At 38.8% G+C, this 24,527-nt stretch overlaps 1 protein-coding gene across 1 annotated transcript in view; it reads right to left on the bottom strand.

Annotated features, from left to right (window-relative positions):
* Nucleotides 1–24,527, bottom strand: part of SLC44A5 (solute carrier family 44 member 5) — a 64,995-nt gene that overhangs the window by 24,557 nt on the left and 15,911 nt on the right. The window contains exons 2-5 of the mRNA XM_041469438.1: nt 9,672–9,720; nt 8,160–8,233; nt 6,274–6,358; nt 2,322–2,406 (exon numbers count right to left, since the gene is read on the bottom strand). Coding sequence (XP_041325372.1) covers nt 2,322–2,406; nt 6,274–6,358; nt 8,160–8,233; nt 9,672–9,720 — 293 coding nt within the window. The remainder of the gene's footprint in view (nt 1–2,321; nt 2,407–6,273; nt 6,359–8,159; nt 8,234–9,671; nt 9,721–24,527) is intronic.

Here is a 24,527-nt window from a genome sequence, read left to right as displayed (position 1 = left end):
GTGAAATGGAACAGGAAGGAAAATGCCACTGCCTTCACTAATGTTTACTGCAGGATTTAGAAAAGATATGTTGTCCTTTTGATTCCCTAAATGAATACTTCTAGAATTCTTGACAGAAAACACTTTCAAAGTGTGTTCTCCTCATATCTGCCATTTCAAGCCCCTCTCTGTATCTTCTTATATTCTACACATTCTGATAGGCAAGAAGAGCTTTCAGTCTGTTGAAAAGAGTATTTTTTGGGGGGGAGCAAGAAAAAACCTCTCAGGTCCTCCTCCACATCTATCAGCAGCAGTATATATGAGCAAGGTGCTGTGACAGCTACTTCCACAGGATACATGCAATTTCTTTCTACTACATGTATAAGGAGAACTTTATTTAAAGAAAGTCTCACTAAAATCCGAAGTCTCGGGTACTGTTACTCCATCCGTCTACACAACCTCTTCAGTCAATTGCATCTATATAAATATTGTCAAGTTAGGTGTCAATCACTCAAAAGTGACTTTTAACTGTAGACTAAGAATGGAGTTACAAAGCCAGGGGATGCCTATGTCAAGAATGATGCTCATGTGACTCAAGGTATAGCTGTCATAAGCTGGATTTATGTGAGAAATCAGGTGAGGACTGGGGTTTATTGAATGCATCCATTGAGAAGTTTTGATTTATATTTAAGATATGGAGAAGTGGCTGCCCCGATGAACAGATTCTGAAGGTACTGCTGGTCCCTGGAATCACACTAAGGACAGACATTCTGACTCCTCAGCATTAAGACTGAGGTGGTTTGAATTCCATCTTTACAGCAAGTTTCAGCCTTTTCTAGAAGGCACTTTGTTTCCAAAGCTGTGCTATCCACACACCCTTTGCAAAGCTCTGCTGTCCAAGTACCAGAGAGACATCATGCACCAAAACTTTCTTTCATGTCAAGGGCATTCCGTCATAAGTAATTCAACAAAACGAATTTTGGGAAGAGGTCTGGTAGAACACGGCAGATACTGCAAGAGGGTCTTTCTATACGAGTATTTAAGTCCTATGGACTACCCACAGGCCAAGGAACAAAGAAAGAAGAGTTTTGTCCTTACTGGGGCAACAGGTGACTAGGCAAGTACACACTTCACTATAAACCGTTTGCTATCTATGAAACAGGCAGTGAAATGTGCTGTCTATGGATCCAATGGACTGTAATAACAGTTTTCAAATCCAGTATTATTCAAGAACTGAAGCTCTTCTCATGTTAGTTCTTGGGGGCTCTTTCTCCTGCTATTTATATGTATAGGTCAGGAATGAAGGACCCTGTTTGTAGTTCAAAAGAGGAACAATAAAAAAAATTTCTTCAGCATTTTTCAAAAAGACCAGTCATTTAACTATCTGTAGTAACAAACAGAATTCAAAACCAGCATTCTTAGTTTTGGAGCTCTTACTTATTTGAAAATGAACAAAATAAATACTCTGCTCCCAAAAACTCTCCTTCAACAAGTATTTCACCCTATTTGATTCATGGCCATTGCCAATTTGACCACAGCACCAGTCAAATCCCATACAATGACCTCATATTTCTGAACAGACTGAACTGTTCTAGTAAAAGAGCCTAAGGACTGCAGGGGAACAGTGTCAATGTCTGCATGGAGACAGATGGGGATTCCTGAAGCAAATCTGCAGCTGATGGAGCAAGTTTTCATTCTGACAGCAACCAGCCAGTGTTAAGAGGGTTCTTGCTCTTTCTTGTTGAAGATTTCCATGTTTTAAGATCAGGAAAATTGTCTTGCAAGAAAGATCAGGAGGTTAATCTTAAGCCACACAAATGCAGTGACTGGGTTTATTTCACAACTCCATGACGAGCCACAGCACAACAAATGAAGTACAAACTGTGACATAAGGCAAGAACAAGCTTTCAAAATCTTCACTTTTGAAAGAGCCATAGGCTCTAATCACACCCAGATACTCCTGTCACTGGCAATATGCATAATTTCTTGAACATGTTCAGCTTTGAAAACCTTAGGTGCAAATCAATATTTTCTGCATGCACTGTATACTACTGGATAGCTAGCTGTGATGAATTCATAAATAAAAAATTGTTGTATTCAAGTCAGCAGACTTTTTCTGTCTACTCTTATCCAAAATATACCATCTCACGCATTTCCATTTCATTTTTCTGACCGTCACACACTTCAAAGAGTGTGCTTGCTACAAGTCATTTATAAAACAACCATGTTGTATTTTGAAGGAAATGAACAACAATTTTTAAATCCAAACAAATACATGTCTCATTTTTAAGCACCATGACTAAGATGCAGGGGAAATATTTTATCTCTACATTTGCACTCACCTGTGTTGTAGGGCACTGTAGGTTTATTAACACTACGGGGCTGGCACATTTCAGAATGTTGAAGTAAAACAAAATGGTCTTGTTCCTATGGAAATGGATATTAGACAATCATCATCATAAATATAGATGCTTATACATCCTACCATTCCAAAATTTGTAGCATACAGTGATATTTAAGTTTTATTACTGTGAACATCCATATTGCAAACACAAGACAAAAAAGTATCCCAAGTAGACCTTGAATGTTTCACATCAAGACATCTATGAAACCAGAAGTATTTGTTCTAAAGAATGGTAATTTTGACAAGTTTTTCTCCGCAGCATGATTTTAAGCTGAAACAATCAATGTACCTGTAGTCCTGCCTTGAGAGGGTAAGGTTTGTAAAATAACCCTGCAAAAACATCAGTCTCTGTGCCACCAACATCCTGTGTAGGCAGTGCATGCAAACTCACCATCAGCAAATGCTTCATTGTAAAAGCTGCCTAATTTTTGTTGATCAGAAGGTGGCACCAAAATCAATCAGAAGCTTTTTATGGTTGGAAACCAAAAGCAGTTGTCCAGAAAACAGGATATAATAGCATCTACTAATAGCACTGACAAGATGCCCCTTGATATAAATAAGGGTCAGTCTGTCAGTCCCACATATTTGACATCTACTGGAACTTGGAGCCTTGTGGCAGCTGTCACTTAAGTCTGGATTTGTTGGAAACTTAGGACCCCAAGATTTCTTGATTTTAAGACTTGGGTTTTGGAGACAGCAAAATGTGATGTTAGTCTTTGCTATGTCAGAAAATTATCAGATAGCTCTAGTGAAGATAACATGGCAGTAGACCTGCTCTTTTTAAACAAGACTTCAAAGCCAGCTAGTCAGGGTTATGCAGTGTCCCTGCATATGCACCCCACAAAATGGTGCATGTGCCCCCCTATGGACTATGAAGGGCTACCAAGCTGACCAGAGAGATGGAGCACCTCTCCTGTGAGAAATGACTGAGAGATTTGGGATTGTTCAGCCTGGAGAAGAAGAGAAGGCTTCAGGGGCGTCCTAACTGTGGCTTTCCCTGAAGGGAGCCTACAAAACCTTTAACCTGAAGGGAGCCTACAAAAAATATGGAGTTGCTACTTACAAGGGCCTGGAGAGATAGGACAACAGGGAATGCTTCCCACTGACAGAGAGTAGGTTCATATGGAATATTGGGAAGAAATTCTTGGCTGTGAGGGTGGTGAGGCCCTGACACAGGTTGCCCAGAGCAGCTGTGGCTGCCCCATCCCTGGAAGTCTTCAAGGCCAGGCTGAACAGGGCAACCTGGTCTAGTGGAAGGTGTCCCTGGCCATGGAATGAGGGTTGGAACGAGATGAGCTTTAAAGTCCCTTCCAACACAGGCTATTCTATGTTTCTGTGATGTGCAAGAGACTGCACAAAGCAGTGTTTGAGCCCCCACTGACCTTTACCATGGCATTGAAGCACAGTGGGAGCTCTGTCTTGTGAGCAGGATGGCAAAACTAACAATGAAGGGTGCTTGGGCTAACAAGGCTGCCCTTCTTCTATCTGTCCTGCTTCAACATCAGTCCTGCTTCTACATCTCATTGTATCCCCCAGTCCAGGGACATATCCTCTGTTCTCCCACCAGCATGTGGCTCCCACCAACTGCTGAATAGGGCTATACCATCAAAGACACTATATAGCACCACTGCACATTCAAACTCCATTTAAGACTGGGATTAACTCAACAGCCTGACATTTTTTACAAGGTTAACTTGTTTTCACTGAGGTATATTCTGGTATGCACTGTTTAAGAAAAGATGCATCCTGGCAAAACTAATTCACCACCACTAGTTGCTCTTTCTTTAAATTAGTAGAATACAATTTTGGACTGAAATGTCATCATTCAATAGTTTCTTGATGGTATTTATGATCTGTGAGCTGCTCAAAAACATTAATGAATTTTTTTTTTTTTTTCTTAGCCCACTTGCTGGTATTGATGACAGAAAAGAAAGTTTAAATATATACATAACACATGAAAACACCCACTGAGAATTAGGTCTGTATTCTGTATAATGAAACTGTGTTTATTCCATTAGTACATTATGAGCTGTAGCATGCAAAACAAGTTCAGAGATTATGCATCAACTAATGGACAGATTACAAGAAGACATGAAGAGGTCTAACAGAGACTTTCATGATGATATAAAAACAATTTATTTGACTGCATGGCATTCACTGGAGTTCAAATGGGTTTTTGCACAAGCTGTGAGTGTTGGCTTTGTTTCTAACTTGCCTTTTCTACTCCTCAGTGAGATTGCTGAAAATACTTGTTACAAGGACAAGATTCAAAATATGAAGATTGTGATTACTTTCCAAGAAAAATGTCTCAGACTAAACCCTTGGGAACTTCAGAACACCACAGCTCTGGGTTAGTCTTTCACACTGCTTACTTTCAGGGAATCTGAAAAACAATGGTATTGACAAAAGCATCACAAGCACATCCTCAGCCCCACTCCAGGGACTAGAGGGTACTCTTTCAGAGGGGTATCCTGGCCTACTGCCATAAACACTCTTGCTTTTCTGGTAGATTGCATTATAGCTGTATTATTTTCCAGCAATCCTATATAGGGAGGGTCATTTGTAATTACAAACCAAAAATCACAGTGTAAGAAATAACTGAAGACTCAAGTAACAAACAGAAAGATGGAATGGGAGTGAATGGTAAGAATCAGAGAGAAACACCTGGCTCCACATCACACAGGATATTGAAGCTGTGTGTCTAAGACCCCCAAAGCCATTTGTCCACTACCTCCTACTGGCAACAGAGGGGACAAGGACAAATTGGCAGTGAGGCAGGGAGCAGAGAAGTGGTGCAGTGAGGGGAACACACATGCCACTACCATTTTTTCCTGCTTGTTTTTCCTTTTCAGGAAGTTTGACTCTCCAACAATTGCTGTGAAGAGTAGTCTGAGGGTAGAACAGGTTTTCTTTCACTAGCCTGTTTCCCCCGTAAAAAAAACTTGAGAGGATATATAGCCCTAGCTCTACTTCTGTTCCAGTCTCCATTTCCTGCTCCTCCCCTTCTGAACTGCCCTTTGGACAGTGGCTTCCTAATTTTTTTCCACAGAAAACTAAATGGAGAAAGAAAGAAGCAGCAAAGAGTTGTTATCAAACACAGGCATAGCATCCAGCTTCTTGACAGTGAAAAGGGCATAAGGCATGCCTAAAACTTACCTTTTGAAAGGAAGACGGTGAGTGAAAAAGCAAACCTTTTTAAAATTCTGTTTCATAAATCATTTAGATTTTCAAAAACATAGATGCAACATCTTTCTTCCCTGAGCAACTATTTTCATGTGTAAGTACTCTGTTGGTATCAACTAACTAATTTAACTCTTACAATTCAAAATCTAAAATGACTGAAAAACAGAGACAAGTAAATAGAGCCATTTAGCTCTATTTACCTCCTGTTTATCCAAGGAGGATGTAGTTACAGCTGCTTGTCTCCCAGACTACTTAGTCTCCTTTCTACTGGCACAGGAAAAAAACAAGAGCCTTTCACTACAGACTTTTCTGTTATTTGGTGCACGTTGAGAAAAACTATAGACCAGGCTACAATGCCTTAAGACTTCTCTTATCCCAAGGAGGATGAAGAATTACTCAACAGGTTATGAACTACCCAAACTTTGGCAGCTAGAAGCGGTGCCAGCTAGTCACTTTCTATGCAACTGCTGACAAAATCTTTAAGTTATATTGATACCTTACAAAAAAATATTCTCTAAATGACATAAACAACTGCATTACAGTAATAATTTGGATCTGGATTTGCACTGGGAAACTAATACATTTCTGAGCTTTATTTGGAATAAATACAGTAAGGGTGTCACTGTCTCTTTGACAGAGATTTGAAACCTCACATCTTATTCATAGTGCATAAGTAATAAAGATATGTGAATGGATTTAGTACTCACTGATTGAGGGTATCTCTCTGACCACAGAACTGCCCATAGCTGTCAGTTGGATAAATCACTTTCCTGGGGTCCCCGTGCACCCAAGCTGCAAAATACACAATACCTCTTAAGATATTAGTCAAGTGTTCACAGTTAATGATTAAAATTAGCTACCATGAAAATGTATCACTTCTAAAGTACCATTTTATACTTTGCAGATCAATACTGAAGAGTACTGATTAGTAGATTTCCTAATGAAATACTAAAATGCAAAGCACAATAAGTTCTACTGAGATACGGATTAAACTGTAAGAAAGCAATCCAATGCTCCAAGTCCCTTCCAGCCTGACCTTGAACACTTCCAGGAATGGGGTAGCCACAGCTTCTCTGGGCAACCAGGGCCAGGGCTTCACCACCCTCCCAGGGAAAAATTTCTTCCTAATATCTAACCTAACTCTGCCCTCTGTCAGTTTAGAAGCAATTTCCCTGTGTCCTGTCATTCCAGTCCTTGTGCAAAGTCCCTCTCCAGCTCTCTTGGAGACCATTTAGACACTGGAAGGAGCTCTAAGGTCTCTTGGAGCTTTCCCTTCTCCACACTGAAGAACTCCAACTTGTCAGCCTGCCTCCACAGCAGAGGTGCTCCGGCCCTCGGAGCATTTCTCCTCTGGACTCGCTCCAATACGTCAATGTCCTTCCTGTGCTGGGGGCTCCAGAGCTGGATGCAGGAGTGCAGATGGGGTCTGACAAGAGTGGAGCAGAGCGGCAGAATCCCCTCCTTTGACCTGTTGACCGCACTTCTTTCAACACAGCTGAGGATATGTTTAGCTTTCTGGGCTGCAAGTGTACATAGCTGGCTCATGCCCAAACCTTATCAATCCGCACTGCCAATTCCTTCTCCTCAGGGTTCCTCTCAACTCAAATTGTTTTTCTCTAACTTCTGCTACCTGAAATTTTCCATCACAGTTACTTTATGATTGCAAACTTTTCAAACAGTTTAATTTTTTTGAACACACTTAATTTTGAGGATTTTTTTTTATCAGTAAACACGTGGCTTTGAATTTCTCCCTAATTACCTACAGAAAAGCAGCTCTTCAGAGAAAGACCTTGGGGCCCTAGGGGACAACAAGCTTTCCCTGAGCCAGCAGTTTATCCTCGGGACCAAGAGGCCAATGGTATCCTGTGGTGCATCAGGACAAGCATTTCCAGCAGGTCAGGGAGGGATCCTGCCCCTCTGTTTAGTCCTGTGAGGCACCTCTGGAGTGCAGGCTCTGGGCTCATCAGGACAAGAGAAACATGGAGCTCCTGGAGCGGGGTCAGCAGAGGCTGTGGAGCTGAGGAAGGGCCTGGAGCATCTCTGTGCCCAGGAAAGGCTGAAGGAGCTGGGGCTGTTCAACGTGGAGAGGAGCCCCAGCTGAGAGGGGCCCTCAGCCCTGGCTGTCAGCATCTGCAGGGAGAGGGCAGAGAATGAACCAGGCTCTGCTCCAGGGCCCAGCAATGGCACCAGAGCCACGGGCAGGGAGTGAGCCTAGGAAGTTCCACCTGAACATGAGAAAGAACTTCTTCCCTGTGCAGTGATTGTGCACTTGAACAGATTGCCCAGATAGGGTGTGGAGTCTCCTTCACAGGGAATATTCCAGAACCATCTGGACACAATCCTGTGCCATATGCTCTGAGATGACCCTTCCAAGCAAGGATGTTGAACCAGATGACCCACTGCGGTCTCTTCCAGCTTTACCCAGTCTGTGGTTCTGTGAATTCATTATTTGCTTCTATGAAAGGCATTACTTATTGATTGGAAAGCTTTGCACTAATATAAGCAAAAGGGACATTTCAATCAAAAATTCTAACATTCACAAAGCTGCTTCCCCTCTATATGAAAAGGCATTACTATACCTCTATTTACTTACCCACAACTCCTAATGCAATGTAACCCAGAATAACAACTATGAAGATCACACAGCAAATAATGTCTGTGCAGTGCCTAGGGGCAAGAAGAAATACTTTTTAAAAATAAGGTGTTTAATATGACCCTTCAAAACCACTGACTGTCATATGGTATTTTAACATCTGAATAAGATATCTGCACCAGCACTTTGCAGAAGTTTAGTCACAAAATCACGTTTGTGAGTGCAGCAAGACCAGCAAATAAATGTGTATGCTTTTTTTCACTGTAGACAATGGAACACATTGAGGAACAGATTTAAATATTGTTGAAACAAGTAATACCTTACAACACTGAACCCATGAGATCGCTTATCATACAAGTGATCACATAAGTGAGGCAAGACATACTACAGGACATCTGCCTCAGAATTCATTTTTAGCATCTGCCATTCTTTCTGTTTTCCAATCTATGTTTCCTCTTACAGAGAAAGATTTTTAACATAAAAGAGATAAAGAGAGCAGATTTCTTAAACAACTGGAGTACTTGAAATGTGTTTCCAAGTGTGGACTCTTCTTTAGAGAGGAACAGCTTTATCATCTCACTGAAATAAACTTTTGGTGAGGCCGAGGTGGTACAGGATCCACGGTCAATATGATAGTAACCTAAGGCAGGACAACTGCTCAAAATTGAAGAAATAATGCTAAAACAATGCTTCTCATTTTCTCATCCTCCATTCAGAAGCAGTTCTGACACCGCTCTAGCTTGGCTTGATACACTGGCAATATCATGAAGATACTTCACAAATTAGGATGAACTCCCTAAACAAGTATTTCTATTTATTTCTAAAATTATTAGCTTTCAGAGAGGAAGAACTACATCCTGCATAGAAAAGGATAGTGTGTTTGTGTTCAAAGGATAGTATGACAAGTCTGCAGTGTTCTTCTCGGTCATAAAGTTTCTCCTGAGAATGGTAAAACTGAAATAATTTGTGGTTCTCTAATTTGTTCTTCTCTGTAAGGACAGTAAATGTTAGTTTAGAACTTAGTTCTCTACACCTGGAAAAACACTGAAAAATTGTCCATGATTAAAAGTTGGACTTGATGGTCTTGGAGGTATTTTTCCACCTTAATGATTCTATGATTTTCTTAGATGCTTTCTGAGCAATTTCACTCTGCTTGTAAACTAATGAACCTTCTAAGTGGTAACATGCTTTCATCTGCATTTCATAAAACTAAGTGAAGTCAAGCCAGATTGTTCTGTTAGGTGGCTCTGTCGTAAAGAGGTGTATCAGAACTACTACACATGTTAGACGGCAGATACTAGCCAATGCAAGGCATACAGAATTGGCATTCAAACCAAAAGGACTTAAGAGAACACAGCTTCATACTCCCTAGTAATCATCCATCCTCAAGGGTAGCAAAGATGGTGGCCTGGATTTAGAAGACTTGCAGAATCAAATTCACAAGTTTAGCTAACAAAAATTTTTAACCCCTGCTCACCAAAAAAATTTAACAGAGTAAGCTATGATATTTACCTGTTATGAATAGGTCCTCTGAACTTCGGGTCAAATTTCCTTGGTTCACCTGCATTTAAAATAAGACAGTATAAAAGCATGTCCTTATTTAAAATAAAGTTTGTCCAGAGAGGGGTGTTAATACCAGCCTTTGAAGAGCATCTTCCATATATTCATATTTAATCAGTTTTGTTAAAATAATTTCATATGGGCAATACCAGAAATTCACCAATAAAATTACCTAAGTTTTGGTATGAGATTAAAGCTTTTTTTCTTCTGACTTAAAAATATTGAGGGCCCCACACTTACCACATAATAAGTTACCTTCAATGTATATCCTATGACTATGCCTATGCACAGGTTCACAATGTATTTGAGAGACAAGGATCATACCTCCCAGTCACAGGCTAAGTGTGTCTGACAGCGAGTAAATGAACCCAACTCTCTGCAGTTACAGACTACGCGCTTCTGACTTTTCTCCAGAATCACAGAATGTTAAAAGTTACAAGGGACCTTAAATATAATGTAGTGCCACAGGCGGAGACACCTCCTCCTACACCAGGTTGTTCAGAGCCCCAACCAACCCGCCCTTGAACACTGCAAGGGTTGGGGCATCCACAGCCTCTATGGGCAATCTGTTTTTCATGTGGCTATTCTGGTTAGCACAGTTCCAACTGAATCACTCTACACATTAAAAAAACCCTATATTAAAAACCTACCAAATACTAGCCCACCAACCTGTGCTTCCCATGTGGACCTGAATAAGAGAAATTAAAGTATGATCTCACTTGGTAAAGAGTAATAAAAAATTATGGTCAAATTAAAATTTTCAAGTTTAGGCTACTGTATGAAGAGAAACAAGCAGCTTTTCATTCAGCAGACCAGAATTTGGATTTTTCCTTTTGAAGCTAGCTATTCAGCTTTAGGGGACTTCTTCCTTACAAAGTTCAGTGATTATGAAAATTTACTGAACAAAACTCTGTGCAATGAAAAATTACTCCTTCATTCAAATGTCAAAGCTACAATACAAATTACTGCTTCAGAGTGCTTTTTCACTGCTTTCTTAAGGATCTCCTCCTCTGAATATCCCTGGTATTACATGGTGCTACCAGCCTAAATTTCCTCCCCTGGGCCCCAAAGAAAAATACTTATTTTTGTCAATTAGAGAACAATTCAGCAACTTTGCAAAAGCAGAACTTGCTTATTAACTACATGCCAGACTTTGTTCTTGGTTTCTATCAGAAAAACCTTATCAAAATACACACACACCAGTACAATAAACACAGCAGCTAATAAAATCCTATTTGCCCTTCGTCTGAGGTACTCAGATCCACCTTAGCAAGCTCCTGCAACAAAAATATCTTAATACAGAAGAGACCAAAAAATTAAAACTTTAGAGAAGTGATGTATGACAGCAATGCTGGGGAGGGAAAGAAGCTATGCTGTGATATGTGGTCAGGAAAGCAAATGTACCATACAAAATACCTAATGCTGGGCCAAGCCCTGTACAATGAATGAACCTTTTTGAACAGAAATTCCTACAAAATAAATATTTCTACCACAAAATAATTTATCACCAGAACAAAACCATATGTAACATCATGCCCTATAGACAAGTTCTGGCTTTAAGGCACAATGAAGCTGAACTTCTGTTCTTTGCTCCTACAGGACCTGTTGAGCATATAAGAACAGCCACACCAGATCACACAAAAAAATCTACTGAATGCACACCCTAAATGTTATAAAGGGCCATATCTGAGGAGGAATGCAACACCAAGGCAAACACTGTAGTATTTCCCCAAAACTGATGTTACAGAGATTTTCAACTGTATTTTTATTAACTAAAAGTACTGACTTTGCATTTAATAGCTGTGAGTGAATTTCTTTTTCATTCATTGAAAAACTGAGATTCAAGGAATCTCTGTTTATCTTGCATATACTTTAACAATCTGCAATGCTCTACATCACAGAGTACTACAAGTCAATCAAACATTGAAGTATTACCTCCTTTTATCTGTTTTAAGCTTGCAATCAATCACTTTATTACTGTACTGTGTTACATGGCAGCGTGTTATGCTAACAAAAATGTTACAAATTACTATACTCAAATATCCTCGTCTGCTCAAATGTTTCTTGTACACAAGCCATTTCATAGTTTTGGTCATGCTTATTTTCCTTTTCTTAACCTTTACAGTGCTACTACAGATCACTAGAAAAGAAGGAGCCAGAACGGCACAGGATATTCACCACAAACATTGGACGTGATTTATATAATCCCATAATAACTCTATCTGACTTCAGTTCATTCCTAACAATTCTAATGGTCTACTTGCTTTAATGGGCAAACATTTTTACTGAGTCACCCATTAAGACTCCAAGTTCTCACTCTTGACTTTTAGTAGTTAGCTCAATCCCACTATTGGAGGAGCCTAGTCTCCAAAGCTATTCAATGTTCTCCTTAAAAATTAGTACAATGAAGTAGAATGAACACTTTGAAACTGTGCAGGTGACAAGTGCTAAAATACTTCTGGAGATAGAAGTATCTATTAAAAAGGATTTTTATAAACAACACTTCAAAGTGATTTTTGTAAAGTAACAAAAGTTGTAAAAACAAACTTTATTCAGGAATCCATACAGAACAATTGATTTCAAAAACAGTGTTGAGAAGAATCCTAAAGGATTACAGCACACTACAAAGAGAGAATGAGTCAGTCAAGCAATGTCTGCAAAAAAGGCACCACTCTTTCAAGATGTACAAGCATGTTTGAAAAAGTCACTGTTCCTTGTGCTTGGGGACACGAGGCCTCAAACGAATAACTATTTCTAGATCATGACACTAGAATTTCAGAAGATACAAACAAATTAGAGAGAGTAGAGGGACTTATTAATAAGAAGATACTAGGAGGTTTACAGAAAGAAGTAAATGAATGCAACTTCAATGACTGTGATAAGCAAAGGAGCACAAAGTAAGAGTCTTCAATCATACAAAATTTACAACGATCAGCAGTTCTGTTTCCTCTCCCAGTTCGATAAACTCAACTCATTTGCAACAAGGATGGTTCAGATTAGGCATTAGGAAATCTTTCAGGACACAATTACATACTGAAACACACACTGGAATTTTCATCACACTAGGTTTTTATGAAAAGATTATACAAATATCACTTGAGAAGACAACAGGAAAACGTAACATCTCAGCACACAGAGAGCCACATGAATCTAATAAATAAGATGATAAAAACAAAGCACTACAGAAAGGGAGCTCTAATTCAAATGGAGACTCTCATCTCCAACAAGCCAGAAGACAGATGCTGTGAAATAGAAGTAACAGCCACTAACAGCTGTAAAATTACTGCAGTACTGCAAACTCCTTCCAAGACTGTTCCTCACACCAGCAGACTGTATGCTTATGGTGGCACAGTATAGGGCAACATGGCTCAAACTATCCACTCTGTCACTGAGCTCTTGGTATAAATTCATTACAGAATATGGTAAGAAAAAGTAACAACATTCTAAGTTCAAAATACACTAGAATTCACTGTCAGAAGTAGTCTGGATCCCTGGAACACTCGTTACAGCTGATCACAACTGTGATCAGTTTTATGGAACAACAGAAAAAAAAGAAAAATGCCATTTGTTTAATCTAATTTTTCTGACTTAATTATAAATTAAATTAAAACTCCCTACTTTATTACTACTATTCTTTAAAAATTCAGAAGATTTTTATGGGGGGGTAAGGTGGGAATTATTTATGTTTCTAGTATCTACATTGCTCCTGGTAAAAGCAAACCACTTCCCCAGCTATAAAAGCCCAAATATATTTAGAAAGCAAATTCCAAGCCTTAGGAGTTTGGTAGGCTTAATGAAGAAAGCAGTGGTGAGGGGGGGACTTACACCTTTTGCTAAGATTAAAAACTGGGATTATATTTTTTCTTTGCAGATGAGACAGATCTATTTTACAGGCTGCCTTATAATACGAAACTCATGTATGTTGAAGTAAAATATCATTACCAGAAATAACTGACATGTTATTTACAAATTCTGACTCCAAACAGCATATGAAGATAATTGTTACACTTGTTACACTGCAATAATTTTAAAGAGCAATTCTAAATTACTTACCTAAAGTAAAAATCAACAATATACACATGTAAAACTTACCTTTGATGTGCAGTTTAAATAAACTAGCAAATGACATGCAGAAAAAAATTATAATATTGCTAATAATTGAAGAAGTTACAGGAAACCATTTGAGTCTGCATTCAAGCCCATTTAAGTCAATTGAAATAACACTGTTGAAATAAGTGAGATTTAGATTGGGTGTTTTGAATTGTTCTAAGAAAGCAAGTAAATTACCATGTTTTCCATAGTAGTTTTCCTCATCTCTATCCATGTTACTGTACCTGGATGAATTGAGTAAGCTGTCTGTGTGAGATACCAACTGTGTACTTCTGTGTCGCTAGCTAGCACACTTTCCCCAGCAAGCAAAGATACATAAAAATACTATCTAAATAGATTTAAAAATAAAGCTGATTGTCAAGGACTTCTCCAACCAGAACAGAAATTCACAAAGTAGGCAGGCCTTTCTGTGAATAGAAAGTTATCACTCAGTGCCTTGTCCACCTACCCAAGCCAGTCTGTACAAAGAGGAATGACTCTTATCAGCTTGTATTAACCTACACTGCACATGCAGAAAGGGAAACAGCTGCACCTGAATACCATTAATGAAATAAACATATGGAAGTCAATAAAACAAAAAAAAAATTTCCTGATGATTTGCTAATTGAAAATAAGGTTAAACACTCTTAGCTGCATTTCTGCAACCTGTGCTACTGTGACAGTAAATCATCTTCACATGCAACCGATGGCCACATCTTTCCTCCTCTATACATATGACTAGCTCCCCAAAGTTCAAGTCACATAAGTCTAAAATGTAAACTGTCTGCTGTATACTGCATTTCCAATCTTGTCAAATGGAAATCTATCTGTAGAAGGAGTCATAATTTACTCAATTATTTCTTAATAGAATGTACTTTTTGTATTTCTGCACAGCACCAAAGTGCAGAACAGAAGAGGTAATAATGCTAGAAGGTCTCAGCATTGTTACATTGATACTGTAACGTTTTTATAGTGAAATGAAGCACAAGGCATTATACTCAGTAGGTGAATCTGAAAGCCTGAGGCAATCTCTCCTTTGAAGCCACAAAGGAACAGAATCTCTATGTGGTGATCCTGAGCAGAATGAAATTTCCATTCTCTGTGGAATGTGATTAAAACACCAATTGTAGAATTTTGCAATGAGAAATGTGTACACTTGTATATGCACTCCTAAGATACTGTACAAAACACGGCTGAACTACATGCTGGAACGACAAAAACAACACTTTTAAGTCAGCCCTGTCACTGCATAGCACGCAATGATAAAGAAGAATAATCTCATATGATGTTTAACCAGTGATGCCTGTGATATGAAGTCAAAGCCCATTTTGTTATTAGAGAACTCAGCAGCAATGTTCTAATGTTTACCGAATTAGATATTTAGCATAATCAGTATCAGGCAAGCAAAGTAAAAGTAACACGCTGAAGATGTAGACTGAGCTCCTGCAAAATATTAACTGTTGACTGAACCCTGGTATTTAACCACCTCCCAAGACTTCCTGTCATTCTTAGGCATATAGGGGAAAAAAAAAGAAATGCAGTGAGGCTAAATGACTGATTTTACTGTGCTCCTATTCAAGTTTGCACCTCTGTGAAAGGCTGTTTCACTAAATCTCAATATAGTAAAGGAAGAGAAGGCACTGAACAGTGTTCAGTGCAAGCAAAAATGCTAAGCAAAAATGTACACTAACTAGCATGCATTTGGTCAGCAATATATTACTCAACTCCAATAAAATGCTATTTCTGGTTTGATAACTATTAAGTTTCTTCAGGTTTCTTCCCTGGTGTTTGGTCAACAATTACACGTGCCAGTGACTAAAACAGCTACAGCTTTTAAAGAGAATAGTGTTTTTATTAGCAAGCTGTTGGATCTGCGTGTGTAGGCACTGCTCCCCTCTACTGGAGCACATCAGTCAGTTCAAGTAATTCAAAATACTGTTAGAGAAGGCCTCAGCAACAGTAAGACCTCCGCATACTCAAGCTGCTAATTGAACGCTCAAAGATGCAAGTGCACAAGACAACAAATTAGACTGCTAACAAATGCACGGGGTGTAGCAGGATTGAAAGAGGTTCATCCCAGTTATGTTTCTCTAAAAAAAATCACATTAAGATTTTGATGCTTCTGCCGATCTGTTCTCAGTAGGATTATAAAAAAACACAAGTTCTTGCAAAACTGGTCTATCCCTTTCAGAAGCAGAAATTTCTTGAACATATATAAAAGCCTAAAATTTTCAAAGTTTACAGTCTTCATTTTGCAAAGAATCCAAACAAATATTTGAAATGTACTGCTCCTTAGTGGTAGTCAATTTAATTGTACTTAGAAGATTTTTTTAAGACAAACTTAAGGTACACTTTAAGCTCCATGCAATATTCCTCATGCGGACACAGCCTAATAATCCTAGTAATGTAAAATAATACATTATTACTGTAAGACACACAAGCGTTGAAGCAGTCTAATAAGTCCAAAGGTTGACATTAATACAAAAACAACTCCTTCAGTAAGTCTTGTACCTGGTTTACTGTCATACTGGGGCTTTTTTCCTCTTTAAAAGATACAGGTATAACATTTCTTATAATATCATGTGTTGCATATAGGTAAAACCTTATAAAATAAGGGCCTTGTTACCTTTGTAAAATCATGGCTCAGGCCTGCTATTCTGGCTAAGAAACAAAGGACTACAGGAAATTGACTCAGCTGAATTGGAGGTAGAAAAATAAGTTATATAACCATTATGTGTTCACATCACGGTTTATAGCAGTTGGCTCAATTATGTTTGTTACATTTGAAAACTATGTAACTGATAATGGGGTAACTGCTTAAAAAGGCCTGGTTTTTGCAATAAAGAGAGTCCTTTGCACCTGCCTGGGGACACTGCATCGCTTGGCTTCATACGATCTCACACACATAAACTGCAACTATAATAAAAACACACTTATGATTCCTGTCCTGTGTAATAAATCATACTAAATGGTAGCTGCCTTTGAAATATCTTTGATGTGCCAGTATAAGTTTCTGGACTGCCATTATACTACTGATACTGACTAATCACTTGCAAAAAATGGAAAGGTGAAGCGGGAAGAAGAGTGGTAGATGAGATAAACAAGTCACCTCATCACTTAGGTGTCCTTTTCTTTACAAAGCTGCAAAGACAGAGATCTCAATGTGCAAGTCAGTTTCCACCCACACTTAGTCCAAATTTCAAAAGTGACTGTTGCTGACTTACAGAGAAGCTGAGGGCATTCAGCACTGCTCACAAACCAAGTGCCACTGCTGCAAGTCTTACCAAACGACAGAATAAAGGAAGAGGGGGTAAAAAACACAACACAGTGAAAGGCAAGGGTTTAAGGTTTCAAGCAGACCAAACTATCGTGTACTATTTAGTTTTACCCATCATTCAGACTCCTTTGTTTCCCAAGAAGTTCAGGGCATGTGCACAACATACAGAGAATTGCCCAGGAATCTTGACTGTTCAGTGGAGAAGGCTGACCGTTTTTCTACTGTGGTTCAAAAACCAAGCACTAAATCAAACTCTAATAATAAAATTAGTATCATTGCAGTCTCTTAATTAGCCATGTAGCTGAAAAAGTATGATGTATTCCATGTCATAGCCACAAGAAAAAGGGAACGACAATACATCATATTCCCAGACTATCAGTCCAAAGATTGTGCAATATTTTTTCCTGAATAGTGACTGTACAATTAACATGCTGTTAACATGTTCATTTAACATTAGAAAAAAACATCATCAGCAAGATATAATCTCATGTCAAAGATCCACATCTAACATTCTCTTAATATTAGCGACAGCATAGACTATTAGGCTAGTAGTGAAACATACAACTTGTCAAACAATGTCCTCAGAAAGGGGACTGAAAATGTATACAGTTAATGTATTACAAGCAAATTATCAATGAACTGCAATTCTGCCATGCAATCAAAAACACGAATAGCTAGTGGAACTTTTACAGTTCTCTGAACAAAAAACAAAATATTCCCAGCAGTTTGGGTCACATACAGAGCTTTATTATGGTTTCCATTTCAATCTGCTTATTAGCTGTTCCCCCAAATTCTTCTCTGGAGCTGAAATTGTCAGGTTTTTTTTTTCCCCAGCTTCCATTTCTCATTCTTGTTCTGCAGCTAATGCAGCAACAAGTTTCATGGAATATCCAAGCAAAGACACAGCTACCAAGATACTTCTGAAATGGTATGATGTGTGGGAAGAGTACTTCTCTGCAAACTCAACTATACTGCAAGACATCTTTTTCAAAGTGAGGTTGGGCCCAGGAGACTGAGTGAACTCTAGAACAAAGCAAGTTCTGTCTGTTAGTTATGTTTGATGTAACTGTTTTGTTAAATATTTCCTTTCCCGCGTGCTTTGATGTATTAATCCAGCTAGAAAGGGCTCTCGATCTTGGAACACACTCTCATGCTTTAGAAAAAACAGCACCTAAAATACAGCCTTGATGATGCTTTACCCAGAAAAAGGAGTGTTTTGAAATAATCAGATGCTTCCTACCAAGGATCAGAAAATGCCAGTTTTCTGTTTCTAGTCTGCTTTACTCCAGCTGATCTAGAATGACAGATGGCAGTTTACGACCATTTCTCCTAGCTGAGTCTCTAACCCCAAATGCTTTATACCATGACATATCATTGCAAACTTTTCTAGTTATTCTTATACAGTAAAATGCTGCATGCAGATACTGTAACAAGACTTTTTCTATAAATCATTAAAATAGCACTTTTATAATCTCAGAGGGAGGGTGTTAACTTCAGCATCTAACATTTATAATCACAACACAGCACTGTTGCTGCTGGGAAAAGAAGTGCAACTATACATGGTTTTTTTATATATAAAAATGCCAGGTGGATGAAACAAGAGCTGGATTATTCTGGACTTTTGTAAACCATCTATCTGCCACTATTTTATTTGTACAAATGCATTCAACTACTTTGGAAGCAAGAGAACAGTCAGACTCACAACCTTATGAATAAACTAGTGTCTAATTCACAAAAGCCACGTTGAAACTGCAGTAATCAGAGCCTTGACCGCAATGCATAATTTTGAAGATGTGTCCTTCTCTGTATACCAGGCCTTTTCAAATAGCTGCGTATTAAACCAAGAATAGTCAATGGTTGCCTATATTTGTTTAATGAGCTGGCTTTTTTTTTTTTTTTGAAAGCTAGGTGTCAAAATCCTAATGCAACATGGTAGTGAAATGTCCAATATAAAATTAACATAGCTGTCACACGTCTCAAGTTGTTCCATAATTCCAAAATTTTCCAGTCAGTATTACTGACACAATTCTCAGAACGCTAAGATAAGGTTCTATCCTTTCTCTTCCCTCCTCCCTGCACAGCCTTTTTAAACATTTAAAAATGCAGCTTGTGCCTTGAAGACAATGAATTGTCAGGTGTCCAATTCTTAAAGACAATTTCCTCTGTTTTATCTCCCCTTATGGTTCTTTGTATCTCGGGGACTCTCTGCCTGGTGTGCACTACCCTGTTACTGATGTAGTATGGATGTAGTATGGACACTTCCACTTCAGCAGAAAGTGCCTGCTGAGCACATTCAGAAACTGGTAAATTCACTTTTACTATTACGACCCCACTTTTAAGAGGAACTGTATTCCTGCAGGTAAACATAGGAATTTGAACATAATTTTTACAATTACAGAATGTATTGAGTTGGAAGGGACCCTCAAGGATTATTGAGTCCAACCCCAGTCCTACATAGCACCATCCCCAAGGGTCATATCATGTGCCCAAGAGTATTGTACAAATGTTTCTTGAACTTTGTCAGGCTTGGTGCTGTGAACCTCTTCCTCATACCCACCCTAAACCTCCCCTAACACGACTTCAGGCCATTCCTTCAGATCCTGTCACTGGATATCAAAGAGAAGAGATCAGTGTGTGCCCCTCGTCTTCCCTGCACGAGGAAGTTGTAGACTGCAATGAAATCTCCCCTCACTCTCCTCTTCTCCAGGCTGAACAGACCAAGTGACCTCAGCAGCCCTTCATATAGCTTCCCCTGAAGGCCCTTCACCATCTCTGATGCCCTTTGGATGCTCTCTAAGAGCTTAATATCTTTCTCATATTGTGGTGACCAAAACACACAATAGTCAAGGTGAAGCCGACGAAGTGCAAAGCAGAATATTACAATCCCTTCCCTTGCTCAGCTGGTGATGCTGGGCCTGATGTGCCCCAGGCACTGTCCGCCTCCCTGGCTCCAGGGCACTGCTGACTCATACTTCAACTTTCCGTCAACCAGGATCCCAGGATGCTTTCCATAGCACTGTTCTCCATCATCTCATTCCCCAGTCTGTCTCTACACGCAGGGCTGCCCATTCCTGGTGCAGAATCTGGTACCTGCCCTTGTCAAAGTTCATATGGTTGGTGATTGCCCAGTCCTCTAGCTTGTCTTCTGGTTTTTCATTAACAACAACAAAACCCCCATCACTACTATTACAAAATTAAATGAGTCTGGTGCCAAAATCAAATGGAAGGTGTAAAATAAATAAGATAACCTTTTGCTCCAGTACAAGTTATGATTTATTGTTAAGGGTAAAGCAGACTATTAATAGCCTTTCACAATTCATTTTTGGGACTACCAAAATTTATACCACTAAACCTTTAGCACAAGGTTCAAATTCCACAAAAAGTTTACATCTCATGGACTCTGACCTTCGGTAACTATAATTTTCGGTAAGATAGACTCTTGGTCCTACATCATTAATTACTCCAAAATGCAGACAATTCATAGATTTGTCAATATTTTCCATTAAGAACTAAAAGCACATAACAATTTTAAATTGTCTTTTACTTCCCATTGATTTTTATACTAAGAAGTATTTACTAGAAAACAACTATTCTAACAATCTATTTAGACAACAACCTATTTAGAACCTTTCATTTAAAACTTATATTGCAAATTTAAATTTCTTTTAGATGCAAATAGAATACTGGAAGTGGCATTACAAATTATGTTTTTCCTTCTACTGAAGTAGAAGCATTTGAGTATGAGCTTTGTAGCATAGGTCAGTTCAAAACAAAAAAAAACTTAAATGAGAGTATTTTATAAAAGAAGTATATACACAAAGTTCTGGTTTTAAATATAACATTAAGAAATTAATTTTTTTTTTTAATTGTAAGCCAGACATACTGATTCACTCAACACAAACTACTGTCTCTCACCATTTGTTTTTCAATAGAATATACAAATATCCACTCCCACAGTCCTTTATTCTGAGGGAAAGGGGGCCACAAATTTATGAAGTACAGTCTTAAAAAGTAGCACAAAGTCTCTGGGAAAATTGTCTCAACAATTGAATGCACAGCTTTCAGAAACTCTTAGCCCTATGGTCTATGAGAATCTGGCATGGGAGCTGCACGCAGCTATGATGGCTGATTACTAGAGAAGACAGAAAACCATCAAGAAAATATCCCCATATAGCTTGGCGAATTAGTAAAATTTTAATCAGTTTCTTTAACAAGTCCCTAGATGCCATTATTGTATGACAAGCTGTCGCAACACGTTTTCTGTGGGTGTCACCACCATTCTCCTTGCATTCCATGTTTGAAATAAAACCATTCTTTTGCTTAGAGAGATTGAAAGACTGTAAGTAGAACAAGACACTTTCTGCCCTAGTTCAGGTCTACGCCTCAGGCATCCCCTTTTGGTGCACATCTGAGTGAGAGAAGCGCTAGTGCCAAGCCCTGTGGGCTCTCTGTTCTGACCCAGGTCTGGGCTCAGCACGGCCGCGGGACGTCCTCCGTTAGCCGTCTCTGAAGAAGCTCCGGAGCGGCGCCGCGAGGAGGCCTCAGCCGGGGCTGATCCCCGAGCCGCAGCTCGGCCGTGCCCCCGCCATGCACAGCCCTGCCGCTTCGCGCTCCTGCCCGAGGCCACGGAGCCTCTGACCTCAGCCCACGCGGCCCCTGGCTGCTCTGCCCGCAGCACCAGCTCAGCCCCAGCTCTGCCTGCCGACCCCAGGCTGGCGCAGCCCCGGGCTCGCTCGGACCTGCTGGCGTTGCTGAGCACCATAGGACAGGCCCTGCCTGCCAGCCCAATCCCGGCACCGGTGGCCTAGCTCCCAAGGCAAACCTTGATCTGGCAGCAGGACGGTTACATAGAGAGTGACTAATTAATTTTTATTAAACAACAATGTCACACAAGTCCAAGCATATTTAACATTAGTAAAATATTTTCCCTCAAAAGAATACTCTCCACAACAGCTGAAGGGTTGTTTCACCCAAACATTACTGAATACCAATAGATGATGTCTGCAGAGCAGTGTCTGGTAAATTACACTACATAAAGCTGCACAATTTAACATATGACATGTGGATAGTTCAAGGCATTTCCAAAGCTTGAAAATGTCTTTATTTTGCCTTTAAAAAGGGCATTCTTTGAAGCAAGCACTCACAATTTCACTCCAAGTCCCGCTGCTCAAATGTGTGACCAACTTTTGCACTTGGTTACTAGTATTCAGTATGATATTAGAATACAGAAATAAAACCATTCGAATGGGGATTTCGTAAGTCATGACTATTGCTACTGTAACAGGTTAAATTTTATGTTTATTGTGAAAAATGTGTATTTTATGACTGGCTTTTCGCAAGTATTAAAATGAATATTGTATGTGTTATGTTAGAAAGTTATGCTGTATTAATTTTCTTAAGTATTAAATTAATTATTAAATACTGGTTTAGGTTATAACATAATGTTAAAATAGAAACTATGCTATGTAAGACATTTGGTAAGAAAGGACTTGCACCAGATAGAAGCCACAGGACACCTAAATCTTTCAGAGAAAGGGAATTTATTGCTCCCTTATCAGCAGAAAACTAACTTCTTCCCACCTCGCTCAGACAGGAAGAACAGCATTACGATTAAGAGGAAGAAGTTGACAGTGACCAGACAGAATCCTGTGTTTGAATGGAATTTATGCATCATGTATGAGATGTATGAATATGCAACAGGCGATTGTTTTTAAGGGTTAATCCTCTGATGCCCAGAAAAAGGTACCCGGACGTCCGTATCTCTTTGTTTTTATTGTCTCATATTGTCCTAATCTCAATTGTTCAAACTTTATTATTCTGATTATATTACTACTATTAAACTTTTAAAATTTCAAAAACAAGTGATCGGCGTTTTTCACATTTATTTAACATTGTACATAAAATGCATTACTATGATGAATGCCTGTCTTTCTGTACAGTCTCTGTACAGCATACTGTCTGGTATAATGAACAAAGCACCAGCTCTCCCTGGTTGTTTCTGAACCATTAGATATGCACTGACAATTAAGAGTTTGTAAGGCTATGTTAATTAGATGCAGTATTTTAACAGCAGGCACATTTTCATTTATTTTGCCTTCGTTTCTGAGACTTCTGCCACTTACTGTAGGATGTGCTCTGTAGTCTTAGCAGTGTTAACAATGGCTCTGTGTCTGGAACAGTGAATATATTCTCTAAATTATAATACAGGCAGATGCAATTTAATAATATATTTGAGCAAATACAGTTGCTTAGAAAGGGTCAGAAGTCACCCTTTATTCCAAGTTTTTTCACTTATTAATAGAAACAGACTTCTACTGTATTCTCTATTTTGTCTTCATAAAAGATAATACTTCACAAAGAAAATATTCTGGAATCAAAAGCTTGACTTTACATAAAGCCTACTGTGTTCTTAGACAAAAGAAGAGGACTGTGACTATTCATGTTTTCTGTTTCTATAGGCTAAGTTGGTCTGCATCTTTTGAGCCAGGTTCTATTCCTAGGACTGTTAGCAAATAAATAATCCACTATTAGTTAGTTACAGGCTTTTATTCCTCAGAGGGACTTCTTGGCATTTCCAACATATACAATTAATGAGAGATTGTTACACACTAAAGCAGAAAACAATGTCTCCATACATTTCGTTATTAAGTGTTACAAGAAAGAATTTATTAATTGAATGGTGATCTGAAAACTGTTTGAATAATTTTGGATATAAGAGGACTAAGTCTGGAAAATTTCAAATTAGCTAGATATCTGTAAAAACTGATACACAGTGACTCCTAAACTTGTACACAGACTGACTTGCAATGCTACTATACCAAGCACTATGCATTATGAGAAAAGTCTTTCTAGGAAACAACCCATTTCTTGCAGAAGCAGGTGTCAAGTTAGTGTCTAAAGCACAGAACTGGCTCAGATTCCCCTTCCATTTCAACAGAAAAATACATGATATACTCATTGAATAAGACTAGATTTATTATAACTTGTTTGAAGATTTTCCATTTTGTGATGGGTAACCGAAGCCTAATTTGGAAGTTGTCTTCTATTGCTGTTGGTGTATCAATTTAGAACAAAACAACTGAAAGTACAATCCTAGATGTAAATCCACAGACACAGTGGCATAAATAAGTCCTGAATGCTCAGTCTAGACTGAAATTATTATAGGATTAAAGCCCTATATATGAATCATTACATGTGTACCAGCAATATGTAGAATTAATGAAGATGTGACCACAAAAGATAAAATCCTCTGGGAACGCTTCTTGTTGTTCAAAAGAAAGGGTACTCAGTGATAACCCAGCCCTGTATCTGCTTCATTATAGGAATGGACCATGAGCCTTCCTTGCATCTTAACAAGTGTTCAGAATCCAAAAACTGGGCATTTGGGTAAATACAGATGCTGAATCAGACCCTCACTGTTTTCTAAGAGGGAGGAGATATTC

The sequence above is a fragment of the Pyrgilauda ruficollis genome, unplaced genomic scaffold, assembly GCF_017590135.1.
Source record: "Pyrgilauda ruficollis isolate IOZ18807 unplaced genomic scaffold, ASM1759013v1 scaffold233, whole genome shotgun sequence".
Classification (NCBI taxonomy): domain Eukaryota; kingdom Metazoa; phylum Chordata; class Aves; order Passeriformes; family Passeridae; genus Pyrgilauda; species Pyrgilauda ruficollis.
Note: the sequence above shows the minus strand (reverse complement) of the source record. Positions and strands in the feature narration are given on the sequence as shown.